Source organism: Perognathus longimembris, chromosome 3 (assembly GCF_023159225.1).
Source record: "Perognathus longimembris pacificus isolate PPM17 chromosome 3, ASM2315922v1, whole genome shotgun sequence".
Classification (NCBI taxonomy): Eukaryota; Metazoa; Chordata; class Mammalia; order Rodentia; family Heteromyidae; genus Perognathus; species Perognathus longimembris.
The window spans coordinates 11,250,831-11,274,491 of NC_063163.1; the positions used below are offsets into that span (position 1 = coordinate 11,250,831).

At 41.4% G+C, this 23,661-nt stretch overlaps 1 protein-coding gene across 1 annotated transcript in view; it reads right to left on the bottom strand.

The window, feature by feature from the left end:
- Positions 1–858: 858 nt before the first annotated feature.
- Gpc6 (glypican 6) overlaps positions 859–23,661 on the bottom strand; it is a 943,908-nt gene continuing 921,105 nt past the window's right edge. The window contains exons 7-9 of the mRNA XM_048341182.1: positions 22,075–22,211; positions 9,504–9,679; positions 859–5,466 (exon numbers count right to left, since the gene is read on the bottom strand). Of these exons, the coding sequence (XP_048197139.1) occupies positions 5,264–5,466; positions 9,504–9,679; positions 22,075–22,211 (516 nt within the window). The 3' untranslated portion in view covers positions 859–5,263. The remainder of the gene's footprint in view (positions 5,467–9,503; positions 9,680–22,074; positions 22,212–23,661) is intronic.

The window sequence follows — 23,661 nt, forward strand, 5'->3', positions numbered from 1 at the left end:
TCATCAAAAAGGAAATTAAAATAAATATTTCTGTTATCAGATAAAAGGGTCTATGATTTTATTTTTCTCAAACTAATGGAGGCATTTTTCCTTCCTAATAAATTGGTATCAGTCTCTTTTCAAATGAGTTAAAAAATTTTTATCAGTGGATTTATCTGAAAGTTGTCTTGTAAAAATTACTTTGTTCAATAAAAACTAAGATAGCAATGTGAGTTATCGTATCACAGCGAAATGCTACATTCTCGATAATTTTTCTATATGGATTCCTTCACTTAAAAGGCCATTTTGAAATTAATGATGTATTTATAATAATCATGGCTAAGAGCACTAAGAAATAAGTTATTTTCCATTGGTGGTTTTGGGCAACGCATATACAATACCCCCCAGAGCAGGGCTAGTGAGAGGAGTTCAATAAATATTTGTTAAATGAACATTCACTGGGTTACACATTATTTAGGATTTCCATGGGCATTAAGAGAGTTTCAGAAATATAAAAATTGATGCATTTTACTTAACTTGAAAATTGTTATTCCAATGACATATAATCTTAGGTTTCTGTCCTTGTTTATATACTCTGGATATCAGATCTAAGCCATTAAGTTTTTCTCTTCAAGAAACTAACATGAAAGAAGAGCGGCCTAGTGTTTTTCATTTACATATGGGAAGCCTAGTGTTTGAATTCTGAAAGATCTTATTCCTCCATTCGGTATGTACTTTGTTGAGAGGCATTGGTTTGATTTGAGTGGATTTTTTTTTATGTATCGAAACTTCCAAAGAAAATATCAAATAAAAGATGATCCACAAAACTCTCAAACTTAGACCATGGCAACAATTAAGAAAATGGAGAGAGTACATGGGTTGATTTTTTAAAACTATTTTAATACAAGATTAATAGCAATTTTTCTATCCAAATCAGAAATGAAAAATCTTAACCCAAATAATAGTTGTTTGACAGTCACATAAAGTTTTCAGTTTGATTGGTGCACACATTTATCCTGCATATAGATTACATATATGCACATAGAGACCTCACTATGATGCCATCCGTAGGTGTTTCTCATGGAAGTACTTCATTACAAGGCAGTGTTAGAATCTAGTATCTTCTCAACCTTGAAGAAAATTACAAATGTTCCCATGCTAAGCTGAGTCTGTGCTGCAAACCATGATATAGCAAGTCTCCAGAATGCGTACAAATCACTGCTCGAGTTGTCATCGTTGGCCTAAAACTCAACACTGGCTAATATCTGCACCAAGGAGGAACATAATGCAAATGCATGTCATAATTTCCTTCACTCTCTTTTTGTTAGCAAAGCTAAAGTTCTTTAAAATTAAAAGATGTTAAGTTGGGCACTGATAGCACATGCCTGTAATCCTAGTTCATTTAGGTGGCTGATATCTGAGGATCTTGGTTTGAAGCCAGACTGAGCAGTCAAATATGAGACATCCTTATCTCCAACTAACCAGCAAAAAGCCAGAAGTGGAGGTGTGGTCACATGGTAGAGTTTCAGTCTTGAGGGAAAGAGCTAAGCGAGAGCCTGAGGTTCTGAGTTCAAGCCCCAGCACTGGGACATACACACACCAAAAAAAAGTGAGATGTTAGTGACTGTGCATCAGTGAAAATGAATCTTAATTTCTAACAATTTTGGATAAGGTAGAAACTGCATTTGCTAACGTTTTTACCTTGAATGAAGCCACCTAATAATTAGCCTTGCAAAGAGATGTAATAAAAGAATCACAACTCAGGAATTTGCTGTTTTATTCCTCCTTGGTGACTTTAGTTGGTGTTCAGTCTGTAGCCAAAGCATGTGTGTAATGGCAAAAGAATTAAAGTAGGCTAATGTCTGTAGCAGGGGATATAAATTAAATCTCAGGGTTCTGCATCCAATAATATTTTCAATGTGTTTGATTTTCCAGAATGTTGCTTTTTAAATTGTTACTGCTTGTCAATGAATAATAGTGTTTTTCAGTCTAGCAAAATTGTATTTTTCTTGCCCTTACATTTGAAGTAGGTGATACGTGTTATTTCTTCTACCTGGTAAGTTTCTGTAAGGGAGTCGGGTTTCCAGAGCTAATGTTCTTAGGTGGCTCTAGTCAAAGAGCCAACTTGGCTTTCCTTTAATGACAGATGTCTGTCTCATGGCTCTCCAGCAGAGCAGAACCACAAACAGAGCTCTTATTCACAACTTTTTGATTCCTTCTTCTCTGCTAAAGACCTTAGCCTCAGATTAGCATTTGTTGTAACATATACAAAGTATAATATACATCAATTACAGACGTGTATTTCTGTTAGAAAAATACATATTATAACTAAAGAACATGTAAATAGAGGCACTTCAATAAGCTAAGTGTTTGCAGTTGTGAGTCTCACCCACCAATTTCTAGCATCTGAATTCAGTGAGCCCATTCCTCTCTACTTGTAAGTCAAGATGTGATTACAGAATTTAGGGGACATCACAATAAATGTGGGGAGGCCATGACATCAATGGAGCATCACTGTGTCCCCTGTCACTATGCCAAAAATAAGAAGAATTAATTTTGGGGGAGGATCCCAAAATACACAGTGAAAAAGGGGTGAGCAGAGTCAATGAAATCTCAGTGATAGGAAAAAAATAAGCTCTCATGTTAAATTAGTCTGAAAATCATATAGTATAATAGGATGATGATAAAGACCAGGAATAGCAATTGAGTATTATTTGGACCATAACCATGCAGGGTGACTAATATTGTGGCATCATTAAGGGATAATCATTTCAGCTCTCTGCCCAGCTCATATGTCTCTTCAACAGGAGTAGTATTTATAATGATGGTGTTGAGACAGGTGAAGCAGGCGTTTATATATTATCTGTGCGATTAGTGAGTACAGAACATGGTTCACATTCATTAAGATAATGTGTTTTCATACACATGCACAAAACCATTTAGGGGGTGCAAAGCACAAGATAAAACAAGACACCCTGATCAATTTCATTGAAGACAATGCAGAAATATATATATATTTTAAAGAAAGACTTGTAGTTTAAAGCCATAAAACAAGTTATTACTCAAATGTTCTGGAAACAAACCCCAGTGGATTTAGTTTGTATTGCACCTTAATTACTGAAGGAAATCAATACTGATTTTTAAACATACGATGAAATGAGCAACACAAATGATTCTTCAGAGAGAGATGGTCTGTGCTATGGACAATAGGAAGTCAAAGGTTGGTGGTGAATTGCTGGATGGTTTTCTAGCTATGTGGAATGCTGAACTAGGTAGTTCACTTCATGACAACTTAAATGAAAGATGCCACAAAGTCTGGCAGAATCCTACATTTCATATTGCATTAGGCATAACGTGGCAATAGATGCATGTAAATACTTGTTGTTCTGTAAAAGTGCTCAGATATACTTAATACTATTGTGTGCGCGCTACTAAAATGGAATGACAAATCCATAACTAATTTTATTTTTGATGAGAACAGAGATCATAAGGTATCATGTATGTGTCAATACTGTGGACAAGTTAGTTAAAATGTGATTGGCATACTATGGTGTTCTCACACACTCCCTTTCTCTAGTCCAAATGTATCAGTAAAACCAAGAAACACCTGAACAGCCAACTAACTGTATTCATAAAGCCCCATATAGTATATTTTGTTTCCTTCTGCCAGGAGGAAGAGTTGGGTCTGGCTTGGCAGATAGCTTAATCTGTGGTTCTTGATTGGACTCGAGTTGAGGCTGTTTATCTAAGTGCCAAGCAGGAATCCTAGACTGAAGGTGTACACGAAAGCAATGTTTCCTTTGTGTGTATGTATATGTGTATGTGAATAACATTCTTTACACATATAATTCTCATCGCTAGGCCTGAACACCTGGGGCTTGCCCCATGAGCTCAGTACAGGCAGGAGCACCAGGAACAAAGCATGCTCTTGAGAAAAAGGTGTGCCCTGGCAAACTTTTAGTAGATGGACAGTTAGATACATAAAAAGTTCTCTTTTATGAGTCTTGGTGCTCATAGGTCATTGAGGAATTCCTTCACTGAGCAGCACAAAACAAGAAGAGCTGGTTGACAAAACATTTTTGTTACAAAGGTGTGTCAACCCTGAGCTTAGAATTAAGAAGTTAAAATCTGTGATTTATATATATATTTATAGATATAAAAATAGATGATCATACTAAGACTAAAAAAGTGAAAGAAATCTCCATGTCAATACTATATATATATAGGGTTTTTTCTTTAACTTTTTTTTGTCTGTTGTGAGTTATTTTGTCAGAGAATGCCCTTGTGATGTAGAAACCAATTGACACAAAACAAGTAATTAAAAAATGAAAGGTTATATATAGACCTACTTGTCATTTCAGGAAAATAACCTTATATGGTGAGTGAGAGTCATCATTCATGATAAACATATAGCAAAAGCAATGATCGTATCATTAAAGACAATTTTCAATACACTTGGGAGAAGCTTGACTCAGTAGGGGTGTCCATGAGTAACTGAAGAAGAATCTGTGCCAATTGGATACAGTGGAAAGACATGAAGGAAATTAAAAAAAAAATGGTGCCATTCATGAACTTGAAATTGGGCAGGTGAGAGGTGCTGAGTTGTAGTAAGGTTTACTCTTGCATTAAAGACAGAATTCTAAATTTAATATCAGTACCTCCAAATCAATTTGGTATTGTGTAGGTTAGAGTGCAAGACGATGCCTCCAAGACAGCACTGTATTTTCGCTACAACTTAAAATCCAAGCTTTTTTCCCATAAATATTGTGTCATCCTGGTTTGTCACAGAAAAGCTTACCCTGGGAGCTGGGCGTCAATGCTGAACCTATAGCATCAAAGTTCCTTTATTTTCCTCTCGTTGCGTCTTTGTTGAAAATGCAGTTGTCTTGGGGTTTGGCCTGATTTTAAAAGGAAAATTCTTTGTTCTTCCTACCTTTTAATTTTTTTTAATGGGAGAAAAACTCACAACGTGAGATTCTTTTACTTCTGCAGCATAAAAGCAAATGAAGGTAAGAAAAATCTCCTGGTATGAAAGATTGGAGTAAGAATTCTCTCTGCAAATAAACAAGGTCCCCACAGATAACTGAAGGAAAGAGGAGGCAGTTTATCTGGCACCCGGTACTCTTTGGGAAAACAAAAAAAGGAGGCAGATTACAATGCTGCTCTCTTCTCATAAAAAAGGGTAAGTTTCTGTGGCATGGTCCATTGCCCAAGAGTATAAGAAAAGAAGGGAATTGGCCACTCCAACAGCTAAAATGCAGTTTCATCGGACCAAAACCCAGGATTATCTGCACAGTCTCTGCAGAGCCAGGACCAGGCAGGCCAGAGACAAGGAGAGAAGGGAGTGGCTAAGCCGAGCTGCTGAAGAATCTTCTTCCCTCCTGTCGGGGTCAACAGCAGGGGCCTCTGTGGTGACAAATTCAAATTCGGTGGGACACACGTCATCCATACATCCACTGCCACTGCCGGAGCCACTGGATTCGTCACCTGGGGTGGGAAGATTGAAAAAGAAAGTTACAGCGCACACCTGGAAGAGACACAGGCAAAGATCACAAGAGGTCTGGGGACTCTCCCTCCCAAAGTGTGTCCACCTGCCCCGCAGGTTTGTGATGGGCTGGAGGCCTGTAGGTAGGAAATAGGATTGCAGCCCAAGAGTCATTGTATCCAGAGTTCTACAACCTAAGGAATGTGTGAATCAGGAGTCCAAGGAGAATGTATTGCTACCACACTGGCATTCAGGAGATGAATTCTTCTAGTGGTCAACATGCAAATTGTGTTCTGATATTTCCCACTTTGCTCTTTTTGTACCTCAGAGCTGTGGTTGTCAGCAGATAGGACGCTTTGAAAAGCATTTTAATGAGAGTGATGAGGGAGAATGACAAAAGAGGTGACACTGATCAAGACTCATTGTATTCACAGCCAACTGTGTGGCGGAATGGTAGCTCCTTTGTACAACCACTTAAAGATAAAAATAAAATTTTAAAAAAGATACTCTGAAATATAGAAAAAAAACAAGCACTGCAAGTAGGTAATTGGGAGAGTATTAATAAAGCTTTGGTGAAGGTAGAGGTATAATTTCTTTGGGCTCTTTTACCAATCTGTGTTCTCCTCCTATGAGCAAGAATAGATTCTTTCTCAAGCAAAATCTCCTTTATTTTTTTTAATATATATGTTATTATCAAACTGAATTACAGAGAGGTTACAGTTTCATACATTAGGCATTAGATACATTTCTTGTACTGTTTGTTACCTCGGACCTAATTCCCCCCTCCTCCCTCCCCCTTTCCTCCCTGCCCCCCCATGAGTTGTTCAGTTCATTTACACCAAACAGTTTTGCAAGTATTGCTTTTGTAGTTGTTTGTCTTTTTTTACCCTGTGTCTCTCGATTTTGGTATTCCCTTCCAATTTCCTAGTTCTTAGACCAGTATACCCCGTTTCCAATATACTCAGATAAGATATAGAGAAAGTGTAGGTAAAACCACAGGAAGGTGATACAAGGAGATCATCAATAATAGAGGCTACAATTACATACGGCATGTTGAAAGTAGTTACAACAATCGTTTCCATAACATGGAGTTCATTTCACTTAGTATTATCTTATGTGTTCATAAGGGTATAGCTATTGGGCTCTTGTGATCCTCTGCTGTGACTAGCCTAAACCTGTGCTAATTATTCCCCATAAGGGAGACCATAGAGTCCATGTTTCTTTGGGTCTGGCTCACTTCACTTAGTATAACTTTTTCCAGGTCCTTCCAGCAAAATCTCCTTTAAATGAGGAGTTGATAAGTTAGTGTAATTCTCATTTAGGAGTTTTTATACTTTTATAAGAATTAAAAAATGGAGAATAATATTTTGTGACTATAAGAAGCATATATGTAAAATTCAAGATTTGAGTTTGATTGGAACAGAGTCCTACCTGTTTATGTCCCTATTATCTAAATCTGTGTTCATGTTACAAGAATAGAGTGAAATAGTTGTTTGTTTTGTTTTTTGTTTTTTTTGGCCAGTCCTGGGTCAGGGCCTGAGCACTGTCCCTGGCTTCTTTTTGCTCAAGGCTAGCACTCTACCACTTGAGCCACAGCGCCACTTCTGGCCATTTTCTGTATATGTGGTGCTGGGGAATTGAACTCAGGGCTTCATGTATACGAGGAAAGCACTCTTGCCACTAGGCCATATCCCCAGCCCTAGAGTGAAATAGTTGTGACAGAGACATTTATGTTGCTGTGGGAAGTAAGTGAGAAAATGTTTCTGAGCGGACTCAGGAATTGAAAGCTTTATACTGACATTTGCTCTTGCCCAACATGTTCAAGACTGCAACCACAGCCTGAACTCGCCCAGTGCTAATATGCCTGGAGCTGCTTTTAAGGAATTGCTGCCATTTTGGCTGCTCATGTTATTTAAATAAAGCCACAATAGGGTAGGGAATCTTTTAAAGCCCCTTTGAATGAACAAGACATACTCTTAGGTCCAAATGGGACATCTAAATACCAGATAAGATCATTTGAATACACTATTCAAGTTCTTAACATTTTCTCTGCTTTATCTTTAGTGGCCTTTACAAGAGGAAAAATGCCCATTAATTAAATTCCGAGCTATCAGAATTGCTAAGGGAATTGTTCTGAACACGGGTATCATGAACAAGAAGTAATATAACCTTTACAAAGATATTATTAAAGTGACTTGGAATATTAAAATTGTGGGAAACAAATAAGGACAAAAGGCTCTAGGTGGGAAAAATGCCTGTGTCTCTTTCTGAAATGGGATCACAAATGCAAGATGGGTGGGACAGAAAACTCAAAAAGCATGTCAGAGGTAGTAAGGGTGATGATGGTTGTGAGATGTCATAATGGTTTGCATGATAGGTATTACTTTCAAATAGCCAGCCACATTAGGGTTACAGTCAAAGGATGGTTTTAGCTCTTGGCAGTTTCTGCTTTCTTTTGTGGAGAACTGGAGGAAAATTTTTACCTTCTGGATGTTCCTAGAGCTTTTCTGGGTTAAAATATATGTAGCCTCTTTAGGTCAGAGAGGAGAGAGAAACATTAAGACCATCATCAACTAATTATTACATGTCTTGTATTATACAGTCTATTTACTCACCGGGTAAGAAAGCATTTTATTGCATACGAAGACAGAATGAATAAAATGAGGAAATGATTAATTGATTAATTGATAAGGAAAGAAGAATGAACAAAAGCTAAAACCTCACAGAACATTCATTTCTGAAGAGGAAGGGATACACCGAGAAAGAAAGAAAAGTTGAAGATTTGGGGAGATTTGACAGCAGTGAAGTTCATTGGATTGGCAAGAACCCTGTGTTTAGAAAATTAATATTGGAGTCCTGGAAAATGGAAGAAAGCACCAAGATTTCTCTTCAGGGACATTTTGGTGGGATAGTGGAAAAGACTGAAATGACTTAATAGCTTCCATCTGTAACTTGTTTCTCTCTCATTAATTCAAGCACACAGGCATCATCTTTTGCTTCAGTGACCAAATTACAGAATCACCTGAAACTTTACTTAAATCTTTATGTTCAAGACTTCTTTTCCTGAGAGTTTTCTTAGGGTAAACATTTGAGAGAAAACCAACATCTCAGAGTAACCAAAAATCAAACCTAAACCCCAAACCTCTTGTCATTGTAGAGCTATGCATCTAGAGATCACTTAGACAAAACAGAAAGGTAGGTAGGGTTTTTTGTGTGTAGTTGTTATTGTTCATTTTCATTGCATTTGTGATCCTTAGTATTATATTCAGTATAATATTGCATGAGCATTTCACTCTTTGTTATCCTTAATATTACAATCACTGTAGTATTGCACAGGCATTTTGGTCAATATTTCCTATACAAATGTATATGGCTCAGGTCTGGGCACAGCTGGAGAGAGAAAAATAATGCAGTTGGACCTACTCACTGCACTTCATACACTGTCTTAGCTCCTTTATACATCATCTCTAAGGAGCCTACCACCAGCACTTAGGGAAAGATGCTTCTTGATCTATAGAAGAGGAATCAGACTCAAAAGTACAGATACTTCACTTAAAATAAAGTCATATCCCATTGAAAAAACCCTAAGTGGAAAAGTATCAAGGTCACTTAACCTGGAAAAAGAGGCAAACTCAAAACATAGGGATGATCAAACCACGGGCCTTGCACCTGGTAGGCAAACACTCACTCACTGAACAACATTCCAGCCCTTGCACTTTTTTTTTTTTTTTTTTTTTTTTTTGCCAGTCTGGGGCCTTGGACTCAGGGCCTGAGCACCGTCCTGGCTTCAAGGCTAGCACTCTGCCACCTGAGCCACAGCGCCCCTTCTGGCCGTTTTCCATATATGTGGTGCTGGGGAATCAAACCGAGAGCTTCATATGTAGGAGGCAAGCACTCTTGCCACTAGGCCATATTCCCAGCCCCAGCCCTTGCACTTTTGGTGACAGCTTCTCATTCTTTATTGGGAGAAAAATTCTAGGGCATTCTTCCAGAACCATTTTTCACTGTGGAAGTCAATGACTGATAGAGATTTCCTTACTTGTGTCCTGGAAGTTGACGTCATTGCCATTGTAGGCATTCTTCAATTTGTTGGTCATCACTCGGAGAGCCATGATCTGCTGTCTGATGAATGTGTCAGGCCGTGTGATGTCCACATCCACCTCGGGATTGTTGATCTGGTTGGTCAGTCCATCATTCATAATCTCAGGCAAGTATCTGCAAGACAGAGAGGCAGAAGATCAGAGTGATGCAACAGGAACCTCACAACCAGACTCTTCCATGGGATCTCGAACAGGGAGCCAAACCACTCGGTGAAGGGCAGTCAAAATCAACGTTCTCAGAGGGAGCTACAGTGGAGCATGGACTCAAGTTTGTTTACAAATAGCATCAAATTCTCAGGTTGCCTTACCTACAATTAAGTGCTCACTTGGAGATGTGCAAAAATTGTTTCTGAAAATCCTTCATTCAAAGTAGGCGGGGGGAGGGGGGGAGTGAGAACGTTGAAGGGAGTGACACTGGTCAAGATGCGTTTTACTCATCAACTGTTTTGTTAAATGGCACATCCTTTGTATAACTACTTAAAGATAATGAAACATTATTGTCATAAAAATTCCTTCACTCAAAAAGATGCTCAGCTCCATTCAAGGACCTGATAGCACTCTCAGGTCTGTCAATTTTGGGAATAAGAACTGGACCTCCAAATGCCATCTGATCTGAGAGCACTGTCAGAAGAAGATCGTTCCAAAAGAAGGGAAACTGTAATCCAAAGAACCTTGCTGGATAGAGAAGAAATCTTTTAGCACATTTGATGTGACTATAAGGATTTTTATCTTATAACATCTGATGGTATAATATGCTATATACATGTATATATTTGCACTCATATGTATATATGTACTCGTGTGTGTGTGTGTGTGTGTATGTGTGTATGCAGGTGATATTGTAAGCTGGGTTTGAACTCAGGCCCTTACACTTGCCTTGTTTCATCAGCCGGCATTCTACATGCTACCAGTTCTGGGTTTTGCAGACAGAGTTGTACGGATTTTTCTGCCCAGGAGGGCTTCAAATTGCAATCCTCTGGATCTAAGTTAGGATTATAAACTTAAAACCACTGTCATCCAACTTGACCCTCATACTTACTTTGATTGTACCAAAAGGTCAAAATTGTCAGTCTTCCAGTGTCAACTGCTTACCGGTGGAACAGTTCAACAAGTGGAGCTAGAGGTCTCAGAAACATTCTTGGAGCCCTTTGGGTTCCTCACCCCCATAACCTGACACTTTCCAAGTCTGCCCACTCTTCGTCTCACAAAGCTCTTCATAACTGCTTCTTTCTTTCTACTGTCCTTCCTTGGAGTAGAGATAAATACAAAAATGGCTCTCAATGACTTCCTTTCCAGTCCCCGTTCTTTCTTTCCTAATGCACCCACACAGCTGTGTGGTTAATCTTCCTAAAACATCACATCTTTCCTGTCACTTCTGTCCAGTGAGCCCTTGCTAACTGGGGTTGAAACTCAAGGCTTGCTGAACTGGCACACTACCACTTGCACCACACATCTAGCCCTTCACAAAAAATAAATTTAAGTCTGGTCTTCCAATCCACTGAAGAGATAGGAATGATTCATCCCCCCTGTGTGAAATGGAAAACTGAGTTTTAGTGGGGATAAGCAGATGCCCAGTCTAATAGATGGCAAGTCACGATTTAAAGGTAGCCTAGCTCCAGAGTTTGCAAACCCAGCCACTGGGCCCCACTCCTTGGCAGGTTGTAACTACAATTCACACTTCACAGCTCAGCCATCGAAGCCCAGCTCCATCTAGTCCTGCTTTCTTAAGCTGTGATACTCCTGCCAATGGATTCTTCTTGTCTTATAGAATCTCATCCCTGTATTCACATGTACTTCCCGCACCCCCCCGAAATATTATAAAATAAATACTTGGTCTTCATCTCTGTTTTCTGGCTCTTAAATTCCTTCCCAAGACCAGCCATAGAAACCAAAATTTCTCTTCCCCAAGGTAGGTTATTGAATCTCAAAAAATCTGCTTCAGGATAGGGGAACTCACAGAGGTTACAGAAAGACTTGTTCTAACAGGCACCAAATGGCACAGCAGCTGCCCGAGCAGGGCCTGCCAGGGTGGAAGCCAGGTAGTCAAGGAACTCTCCAAGAACTCTCCAGTCCTTTCTGACCTCTGGCTGCAGCCTCTTGTGTGCAGGGCCAGAGTAGTGGGCAGCCAATTAGGAATCTTGGGAGATCCCTCATGGGGAGGGCCAATCATGCCATAGTTATTATCTCTTGTATATCAATAAATTCTCTTTTAAAATATTTTTTATTATCTTTAAATGACTATACGCAGGGGTTTCAATTCAGCATGTCAGCATTATAAGTTATATGTGCAACGTATCTGGTCAGTGGTACCCCCTTCATCCTCCTTCCCACTGTCTATTCATCAGCAATCAATTCTTGTTGGATTCTAAGATTGCCTTCCTGGGGTGACTTCTCACACATTGACTGCTATTCACGTGTCAGTCTATGTGCCAGATTCCAGGAGTTCCAGCTCATTGTAATGGCCCATTACATCAACATGGCCGTGAAGACCCACAGATTAAGAGGGTACAAGGTAAGAGGAGATGTTGGTGTCACCTCTCCAAATTCTGGACTTGGAGTTCTGCAGCCATGTCTGGCTGACTCAGAGGCAAGTTCCTTCTCTCCCCTGTGGCACAGCACACGCTGCTGGGTTGGCTAAGCCTCATTTATCAGTAGCTCACTGCAGTATCTTCCATGGGAATGCTGCCCCTGGGAGTCTGAACATCCAGCAAACAATAAGAGACTGCCAAGCAAACGCAGCTTCTCACCGTGCCTACTGATGCCCAGCCACTTACCGTCAAAACAAGCATACAGCACACCTGTGCCCTCCAGAGCCTTCGCTTTTTTTGTCTGTTCAAAGGACAACTTTAAAGACAGTGTGAAAACGTAAGCTTAAAATCATTGAAAAAGGAAACAGCCATTTTGTCACTCAAGACATAGGTCCCTAGGCCAAATCCACGGTGACTGCTGGAAGGCTTTGTGAAATCCACCTTGGCACCAAGGCTCATGAATCCATTAATTCATGTCTCTCATGTTTGGCTTCTTTACATGAAACTCATGTCCCACGAGGCTATCCCTGTGATTGAGCCCACAAGGTGCCCCCACTGTCCTCTCTCTTGTTAATTTCTGCACAGCTCTTTGACCCAGCAGCAATGGGCTTTCTGTGCCATTCTGTATCTGGGAGATACAGAAGGAAACTCTTGGCACCGACAGCCCAGGTTCCAAGGTTGGATGCACATCCACTTGGAACAGGGAGAACCCAGAAGTGAACACAAATTGGAGTGTTGAAGAGGGATGTCATTTTCTGCCAAAGCGCCATGCTGTGGAGTGGCAAGTGGGTGGGCCAGAACAGCCAGGCAGAGCCTCCGCATTTTGATTGGCTTCTGTTTAAAAGAACATGGCTAGGAGCTAAATCCTTGACAGTTCCACAGGATGATTTTTCTTCACATCCAATCTCATATTGCTAGTGTAGGTTTCCTAGACTATATGTAGACATTACAGTGGACTAGGGTATATGCCCCATGAAAACTTAGCAGGGGAGAGGGGCTTGGCATTCTACCTTGTAGACAGCTAAAGGCTCTGTGCCGAGACCTTTCATGCAGAGTTGACAGCTTCTGTCATCTGAATGACATTAAAGACACTTGACATCCATGCAGAACTTTCTCATTGGCCAAGCACTGCACCTGACATTCTCACAATTGAAATGCTTTCCTCCTGGTTGAGCCAACACTTCCAGAAAGATCCTGTTGCTAAATGATTATGCTTGCTGGGAGGAGATACATGGTAACTTGTTAAGGCTCAGTATTTCTTCTCAGCATGCTTTTGCTGGTAGTTATTTTGACATAAGAAGTACATCTCACCCATTCTAAAGACTGGGGCTTGGATGCTAACATAAATTTGAGAAGTAACATGCTAGCCTAGAAGATGTGTTCAGAGGTCCCCAGGTGATTGATGGGAGTCCAAGTGGGAGCTGTTAGTTTTCTGTCCCTATGATACAATATCTGAGGAAATCCACAAAAAGAAAGACAGACATATTTTGGCTCATAGTTTCAGAGGTTTCAGTGCACAGTCACCTGACTAGCTCCATTGCTTTGGGCCTGAGGGAGGTAAGGCAGAACAAATGGGGGAGGAGAGCTGCTCACTTCATGGCAGCCAGCAAGCAGAGACCGGCAGGGCGGGAATAGACCTATACCTTCAAGGTCATGTCCTCAGCAAAGTACTTCCTCTCCTTAGGCCCCATGCCCTAGTTTCTAATACATCCCAGTAATACCATCAAATTACGAATCCATCAGTTGGCTAATCCACTGATGTGGTCAGAGCTCTCATGATCTCATCACTTCCCCAAAGTTCCACCTTTGAACTTTGCCTTGAGTACTAAGACTTCAACACTCAAGCCTATGTTGGGAGGGGGGTGGGGCTGAGAAGGGAAACACACTTTATTCCAAAATCATAGCAGGTATTGAGGCAGATCTCTTCACCTGCAGTTGCAAATTCTGAAATACTCCCCTCACTTTTATTTTTTCTCTTGCAATTCATATGTTAGCAAAACATATTCAAGTGTGAAAGGAGGCCAATTACAGTTCTCTTTTCTCTACATTTTGCTGCAGAGATATCAGTGAGTTTGATTGTAGGTGGTTGGTCTGTAACTCACTGGGGAATATTACATAATGTACAGCATAGTCACTGTGGTATTTTTCTAAAATCTAAAAAAATCAATTCTGAAAATGTGTGTTCTTTTTTCCCCCTGAAATACAAGATCAAGTTTAATTATTTACCATAGTGGCAGATATTAATAGAGAATTTGGATTGATGCATCTATGTAAACATTTTGCTGAGGAAGTATAAAGTTAGTTTTGTTGAAATCTATAATGAAATATTATCAATGAATATTGGTGCAGAAAACACAAAACAAAAATGAAAATTTATTAACTAGACAGAATCAGGCCCACTCTATGTATTCTATGCCATTACATTGACTTTTCTTTCTTTTTTTTTTTTTGCCAGTCCTGGGCTTTGGACTCAGGGTCTAAGCACTGTCCCTGGCTTCTTTTTGCTGAAGGCTAGCACTCTGCCACTTGAGCCACAGCGCCACTTCTGGCCGTTTACTATATATGTGGTGCTGGGGAATTGAACCCTGGGCTTCATGTATACAAGGCAAACACTCTTGCCACTAGGCCATATTCCCAGCCCCAACTTTTCTTATTAATACATAGACTGTTATGTGTTCATAAGGATTTCAAATAAGGGACTGCAACATACAGTATCATCTCTCTCTGGAAGTACTAAAAATTCAAGCTTTAAACTGTGTACTCATTAGGATGTCTGTTATTAACAGACACAGAGGAACAGAAGTAACAAGTGTTGAAGGTGCAGTGGAGAGACTGGGAATGCAAATGATGCAGACCCTCAAATCAAATGGAAAGGCAGTTCCTGAACATCTGAGTCACTAGATTTTAGACTCCTGGCTGAGATCTGAGGATCATAGTTTCAAAGACAGCTCAGGTAGAAAAAGTCCATGAGTCTCTCATTTTCAATTAATTAGCAAGGAGCTAGAAGTGGAGTTGAGTGGTAGAGCATCAGTGTTAAGTGAAAAAGCCAAGTGAGAGTGTGAGGCCTTGAGTTCAAGCCCCAGCATGCCAGCATATACACATGCACACACACACACACACACACACACACACACACTACACTCTCACACATACTGTTTACTCACATTCTGTGATTCAGCAATACCACCTGTGGGTATATACCCAAAAGAATACAAAGCATGAACTAGATTATGTATTTATATACCTCAGTTTGTAGTAGCATTATTCATAATAAGCAAAAAGTGAAAGCAACCTAAGTGTTCATTGATGGATGAATGGATACAATGGAAGAGTATCTATAACAGAAGAGTATGCTATAACAGAAAGATTATTCAACCTTAAAAACGAAGATTTTTATGTTCTGACACATAGCACAACATAGATGACCTTCTGGCTCTTAGGCTAAGTGAAATAAGGTTTGGCAAAAGGACCAATATAGTCTGACTGGTTCTACCCATAGGAGATACCTAGATGGTCAAGTTCATGGAGGCAGAAAACAGAATGCTAGTTGGCAGGGCCTGAGCGAGTCAGTGTTCAATGGGATCAAACTTTATCCACTGTAAGGTGGCTAATGTAATGTTCTTTTGGTTTGAGATACTTTAATCCAAGTTTTTAAAAAACTAAAATTTCAGTACTTTTAAAGTCTTTCATTTAGGTTTTGTTTTTGTCTTTTTCACTTTTCCTGGCTGGAAAATTGCATTACCCAAAGCACACTGTGACCTTTTGCTTTAAGTGGATTTATAAATTCTTTTAGACTGTGAAGCTACGGTTGTCTGTGGCAAGAGGTATTTTGTGAGATATTACGCTAAGTTGTGGTCAAAGGCTCATGAGCTGTGAGGTCTCCCAGGACCCAGCAGTGAACCTGTGGCGCAGTACCATCGTCACACACTTCATTATTCACTGCACAAGATGAATTCACTCCTAGGCAAATAAAGTAGTCACATGATTCCCCCAAATGCCCAACTGTTTCTCAGGGTGGCAGACAACAGCAAAATCCAGTGCTTTAAACCCCCGAATTCATGTGTAGAAGAACGGTTTGTGGTGGCAGCGCTCCTTCTGGAAAAGGGAGGCAGGAAATGGCTTTGGGAAAGTCTTGGAGAATCCGCAGCCCATTGGCTACTGCAGTGAAGAAACAGCTCAATGCCTGGGTGGCTTAACTCATTGGCAGGGGCTCCTTAAGCCCACTCTTTCTTGGTAGAAGGGGAGTGGGCAAAGTAGGAGAAGAGGTAGGAAAGAAGACAATGGGCTAGTTTCCAAGGCTACCAAGCTGAGGAGTAGCCACCAGTTCCCTTCCTTCCATTCTTTTCGTTCACATCTTCCAAACACAAGAGGTCTACGCCATTTCCCCAAGACAGTCAGGGAGATCCCTGGATTCCTCTTCCCCGTGTGCTAGGCCCCACGAGACAAGCCAGATGCCACCTTCAAGGAGTGCCAGCATACTTATCTACTTTCCCTGTGTGTTTGGCTGGAGCCACGGTGAGTATTTTACAGTTCTTTCAAATATAGTCAGAGTGCTTCGAGACATCTTCTGCCACCAGACTAAAGCAATGTCGTCCTGCCAGATCTGACGAGTCACTATCTTGACAGATTTCTCATCGCCATGCCTCATTTCGCCTTCCTTCCATCTGTTCAGACATTGCCAGTCATAACTTGCTATTTCCCTTGGTTAGCCGATCCATATAGTGGCTGGTAGGAATGGATGATGTATTTTCTGGATTTTTCTTCTTTTCCTACTTTTTACAATTTACGGTGTTTACCTGTTGGCCTCCGGAAGGATTTCCTAGGGGACACAGTAGTTCTGCGAGGACCAGATGTCTTGAAACATAGCTCCCTGCACAAGCCATGTCTCCTGTGAGACCAATTAATTCTTGTCTCTCAGCCAGCTCCTTGATTACCTCCTCCCAGAAACACTGGCATACTTGAAACAAAATCAGAAAATGGTTGTGTGTGTGTGTGTGTGTGTGTGTGTGTGTGTTCAACGTAGGGTCTGAGTGCTGTCCCTTAGGTATTTATTTTACTCAAGGCTAGTACTCTACCACTTGAGATATACTTTCACTTTTGGATTTTTGGTCAAGATAAGAGTCTCATGGGCCTTTTTTACCAAGGCTTGTTTTGAACCTTGATCCTCGGATCTCAGCCTTTTGAGTAGCTAGGATGATAGGCGTGAGCCACTGGCACCTGGCTATTTTACTAGTTTTATAGGATGAAAAGGGAGTCTGGAAATGACATATTTAAAGGCCAAAAGACTCTCAACTAATTATCCTCCTATCAGATAACCCGCTGGGGGATTTCCCTTTGCTACCCCTTTTCACTTCCTCCAATACCATTTTCTCCTTAAAGACTGTGAGTTTATTAAAATAGTCCCAATGTCAAGAAAACAATTTTAAAGGAAGTTCTAGATGACATAGTCTAATTTGGCCATGTCCACAAAAACCTCCCCCCCCCAAAAAAAAACCAACAACAACCAAGAAAACCCAAACAAGAATTTACCTGAGAGAAATAGGTAAGATCCTTGTGACAAAACACCTGTAGGCTCTGTTTTCATAGGGAGACTGCCTGACAAAGCTCTACCCTGTCTAAGTGAACCATATAAAAGTTTTATTTCCTTCCAAAGCTGTGCTTTTCTGCCTCTCATCTAATCATTCTTCCCCAGCTCTTGCACAGACAGCTCATTCTGGCCACCGGCTGCCTGCTTGCCTTTTGTAGGTATGACTGATGATAGCAAATGTCCGGCTTGGGTTCCCAGGTTCATCCTGGGAGCTTTAGGAGGCCTAGATTTGTAGCCTGCACCATGAGTCTTTCATTTTTTTTCCCCTCCTTTGGCCTTCTAGATGATTATGGATTTTCTTCTGTTACTTACTAGCCTTCTTCCAGTTTCAGTTCCTTGGAGTCACAGCATGTTTGGGTCTTCGCCCATTCCCACCTGAGAAATTGCTTGGGTCAGTGGAAAATGGGAGATGTAGAAATCCTACCTTCAGACTCACTTCCCAATGGTGGCTGTAGATGGGTTGCAGGCATCTGCTAAATGGTATATGATTCTGAGTTTTATCAGCTATAAATTAAATTCCCATGGCCTCATCCCCTATTTCCCAGTATGGTGTACTTGAAGGGAGACTTTTGGGAGGTAGATAAGATTAGATGGGACATGAGATTCGAACCCACTTTGGGGAGGGAGTGCCTTTAGAAAGAGAATACGGGCCAAGAATGGTCCCTTTCTACCTTTGTGAACCTATGGGAAGAAGGGATTCATGGGGCTGGGAATATGGCCTAGTGGCAAGAGAGCTCGCCTCGTATACATGAGGCCCTGGGTTCGATTCTCCAGCACCACATATCTAGAAAACGGCCAGAAGTGGCGCTGTGGCTCAAGTGGCAGAGTGCTAGCCTTGAGCAAAAAGGAAGCCAGGGACAGTGCTCAGGCCCTGAGTCCAAGCCCCAGGACTGGCAAAAAAAAAAAAAAAAAAAAAAAAAAAAAAGAAGGGATTCATGTTCTGAAGGCCACCTCTTCTTGAAGAGGTCCCATGTGGCAACTCAATCCTGCTGGTACCCCAAATTTGGCTAGCCTGTATGCTCTGACTTTCTGTTGTTTCAGCTTCTTGATCTGCCCATGGTATTTTTTGTTATAGCACCTGAGTTGACTAAGACTCTCACTGCTGCCTCAGCAACCACGAGCAGGTACATCCTGTTTTATTTCACCAACTTGCCACAGGTGCCATTAACTTCACTTCATAAACATTCCATTCATTTAAAAGACTGTTATCTTAAAAACCCACACTTCAAAAGTGCAAAAGTATTACCGTTATCTTCATTACAAATACATTCTTCTTTATTAAGATTTGTATTTTTTGGTCTGGTGTGGGGCTTGAACTCAAGGCCTGAGTGCTGGCCCTGAGTTTTGTTTTTTTTTCTAAAGGCTAGCACTCTCCCACTTTGAGCCACAGCACCACTTGCAGCTTCCTGGTGTGTTAATTGGCCATAAGAGTCGTCACATGGACTTTCCTGCCTGGGCTGGCTTCAAATCTTGGTCCTCAGATCTCAGCCTCTTTAGTAGCTAGGATTACAGGCATTAGCCATCAGTGCCTCGCCTGATGGTTATTTTTTATTGGCATGAAATTGTATGCATTTATAAGGTCTTATGATATTTTTATATAAGTATACATTGTACAATGTTAAAATCAGGGTGGAATAACCATCTTCTTAAACACTTATCACTTCTTTTTGGTGAAAACATTTAGGATCCTTCCGATTAACTTAAAAATATATACAGCAAATTGTTATTAGCTACGATCACAATATACACAGGAGAACTTTTTTCCTCTCCAACTATAACTTAGTGTCCGTTGAATAGCTTTGCTCTATACAATGGCTTCTTTAACTTTCAAAATACTATAGTTAGAATTTGTTTTCCTGAAAAAAATCTCATGTGACTTTTTTAGATAAATTAATGTTTGGTTGGAATTTGAGTTAAATTTAACTCAATGGATCTGTATTGGTTATTTACTATGTTAAGAGAAAAAAATGTTGTAATATTAAGACTTTTCCACTGGAAGAATAAAAACCAAAGGAGCCATGAAATTATATTTTTCCAATGGGAACATAGTTCCAGCCACAAATATTTGATAGCTTCATCTTTATGATAATATTCTTATTGCATCATAAAAGATGTGCGATGTTGGGCTAAGTTCTGGAATATTTTTACAAGTCACTTTGTTTCATTCACTTGGTTATTTTCTTCTCAGCATGAAATCCTCCGATGCTTCCTATTGGTCTCCGGATAAAATTGAAGTGTGGCCCTGAGTAAGGGTCATCTGCTTCTCCACTTCTGTGACTCATTTTTAAGTCTACAATGAAGCAGCATGGCCTGCTTCTTGGTGTCCAGACTCCCCCCCCCCCCCCCATCCTCTCTCCAGCTCCTATGCTTTCCCATGGCTCACCTCCACTGCATTCTCAAGGCAGTCAGTTCACACAGCCTCTCCTAGTGTCTGCATAGAATGACTGCTTAATTAGAGCAGTGGTAGGATTGAGGAACTGAATGAACAGTATAGACCCACCAACACTTTTATATAGACAAGAACCTATTTTCTTTGCTTGAAGTGGAAAGTACTTCACTCTCCAGTGTTAGAGAGGGAGGGTCTAGCTTTTGCCTTGGTTAACTGGGGGCTCAGGGACTAGTCATTTGCCTTGTCTGGGTACCTCATTTGCATCATGTGGGACACAACTGAGTAACCCTTACTTCAGTAGTCTATATATTCCCAGGCATTTTTCTTGATGGAGTTTAGTTGTCTTTCCTACTGCCAGTCATAACCATTCTTTATATTGCTTTTGGAAAGAAATCAGCTATGTGCTAGTATTCTAAAATTTGTATCACTATCCATGGGTTCACAACAGTGTTCATTTTTGCCCAGGCTGGAAGGGAAGCACAGATTGGTCACAGAGCAACTCAAAAAAAAAAAAAAAATCAAGTCCTCACTCATTAGGCCACCTGCTCCTTCCCAATGTCTTTCAGCAGAATCCTTGGGAACAGACACATCCAAATCTGCTCATTCATAGCTCAATTTGATGGGCAGAGGTCTCCTTTCTAAAAGGCCAGGGGCTGTAAAAGGCTCAGTATTTTTGAATAGCATGTTGTTAATATCCCAAATTTCCTTTCATCCTCTCACGATCTAAGATTTGGGCAAGTTGAAAGGGTCACATCCATTTGTATAGGTGTTTTAGATTCCCCTGGTTAGGCTTTTCCTGGTACTATTAGTATACTATCATTACTGATGGATGGTAAAAAACTGAAACACAGCAGTGTAGGAAATAATACCCAATGACACCTCATTTGCCCTCCCTGCTTACCTTCTGCACATTCTTCCAACCTTAAGATTCTATTCCCTTTTGATCACAGCTGCTTTATAGGTTCAAAACTGTGCAGTACGAACCCCCCTCCCCCTTTAGAATAGTCTCCTTTCTTAGCTTCGCCACCTGCTGGTCAAGCCCCAAGGATTCCTTGAGTCCAATTCACCAGCTGCTGCACCCACCTGCAGTCCCCCCCCCCCCCCATGAGAGGCTGGGGCAGGCTCCCCTCCTCATGTCCTGCCTTGCCTGCCAACTCCCAGCCTCTTCTCCCATCCAACTTCCCCACCTCCTGTGAACCCAGGCCAAGCCCATTTGGGAGTGGAATCAGCACATTTGGAAATTCCTTATCAAGTGCCCACAGCATTGGTCAGCAGAGCAGGAAGATGAAGTCAGAGCCATTTCTTGTCAGGACATCCCAAGGCAAGGGACCTGTTAGGTTGCTTCCTCAGTGTCCTCTGCCATCTTACTTTCAAACCAACAATTCAATTATTTTTCCCCAAGGGGAAGAGTTACAGATGGATTTAATGTCTCTGGGGTGTGTGCATGCGTGCGTGCGTGCGTGTGACATGTATGCGTGCATGTGTTGGGTCTTGCATGCTCACATGGCTTTTTAGCTTGAGGATGGAGCTCTCCGTTGAGTCACACCTCCATTCTAGGTTTTTTGCTGATTAGTTGGAGGTAAGAGTCTCATACACATTGCTGCCTGGATTGGATCCAGACTGTGAGCCTCAGATCCTAGCCTCCTGAGTAGCTAGGACTATACGTGCAAGTCACCATACAAAGTAAAAAGAACGATGCAAAGTAAACTCTGGATAAAAATAGTGCTACTACCTTAAAAGGGCATTAAGTGAACATAAAAGACTCTGTGGAAGCTGGTATCTGTCACCCTCCTTCCGTCCTCACCCAGAAGAAGAGCTCCACACTCTCCGGTGCCTTGAGAGAAAGTGCCCAGCAGACACCCCGCTCTCCACAGCTGTCACCCAAGGATGCCGCCCCGTTCTGCCACCCTCGGTTGCTTTATGCATAAACAGGTCTGTGGAATTTTGCTGCGGAGGTTGGGGGGACCCAGTGTGCTGGGGTCCCATCTGCACATCCGACACCTCACCTGGCTTTGCTGTGCCCGTTCCAGCACTCCTCCTCGTTGGAAGTGCCTGCTGTCACGCGCTCATCTTTGCAGATGGTGTAGGGTAATGCCGACCAGACCTTTTTAGACAGCTTCAATTTCTCTTTTATGTCTGTGACCTGATCAAGAAACCAAGAGAATCAAGTAAGCGTCGGCTCCAGGCTTTGTCTGTGGCTACACAAGGATGGGACGACAGAGGTGAACGTTGCATATCTGGGATGGGAGGGGCATGGGTGATTATTGTGAAGAGAAAGGCACCACATTCCTGCAGGGGCAACGGCCCAGGAGAGCTCCCTTTCCACCTTCCCATCTTCCTCTAGCTTCTGGCAGTGAATGCTCAGGTAACTGGCTCTGTCTTCCCTCTGTTTTGGCCTTCCATCCTTTGAATTCCATACTAAGGGAGTGCCTCACCTGGCTCCAGGCCCTTCTCCTGCTGAGAGTCCCTACTGCCAACCTCCTCAGGAGAAGCTTTAGAATTCATTTGCTTGGATATCAGAGCAAGGCTCCAAAACAATGCACAGACAGGTAAAACACGTCTCCCAACAGACTGCTTGCCACTGCAAGTTACACATATTCTCACTAATTCAGTTGCTGTCACCTCTAAGTACAGTTACGGGCCTCATGCAGCATGCACTTGGATGGTGAACTATAAGCCAAATCCACTTCAAGATCGGCAAGACTGAGAGAGAAAGTCCTTCTAAGCACAGATGAGTGCATACTGTACATCACAAAGGATGGAGGACAGGGAAAGTTTAGTTTAACTGTCCTGGGAGTTTTCAGGCTCAGCACGGACTTCTTACTTGCAAGGAGGGAAGGGAGAGGGAGTCAATACCTTTTCAGCTCCATAACAAGTATCTAGATCCACACAGCCTAGTCCTGAGATCCTATTCTAGCCATGCAGATGCAGGGAAGCCAGTGCGAGGGAAAGGCATCTATTCTGGGCTGAATTGGGTCTGCACAAATTTGTTTCTGAAATGCAGGTGCATGTGACCTTCTTTTGAGATTATGTCTTTATAAAGAAGTGAAGGGGAGGCCACTAGGGTGATCCCAAGCCAGTATGACTGACATCTTTATGAAAAGAGGAAATGTGGACAGAGAATCATGCATAGAGGAAGATGGCGTGAATAGACACAGGAAGAAGATGGCCAAGGAGAGAGTTTTGGAGCTGCTCCTCTGCTCGCAGGCCTTAAGAGGAACCTACCCTTCAGACAGCTTGATGGCAGCGTCCCCTTCCGGGACTGTGAGACATTTCTGTCATTGAAGTCACCTAGGTTGTGGTACTTTGTTACAGTGGCTGTAGGAAGCTCATACAGATGCACACAATGTCAAAGCATCTGATGAAGATATTTACACAATCTCAAGATACTGCCTACTGCTTACTTATTCATTACAAAGGAAAAGCTGAGAATTTTAGAGGGAAGAAACATGGAAGGATTTGACCCTCATGAAGGATTGCCATTCTATGTCTCCTGATACGATTTTCTAAGAAAAACACACCACTTACAGCCAAAATTTCGTACCCTGAGTCTAAACATAAGGCTATATTATTGAAGGGATAACAGAGATCAA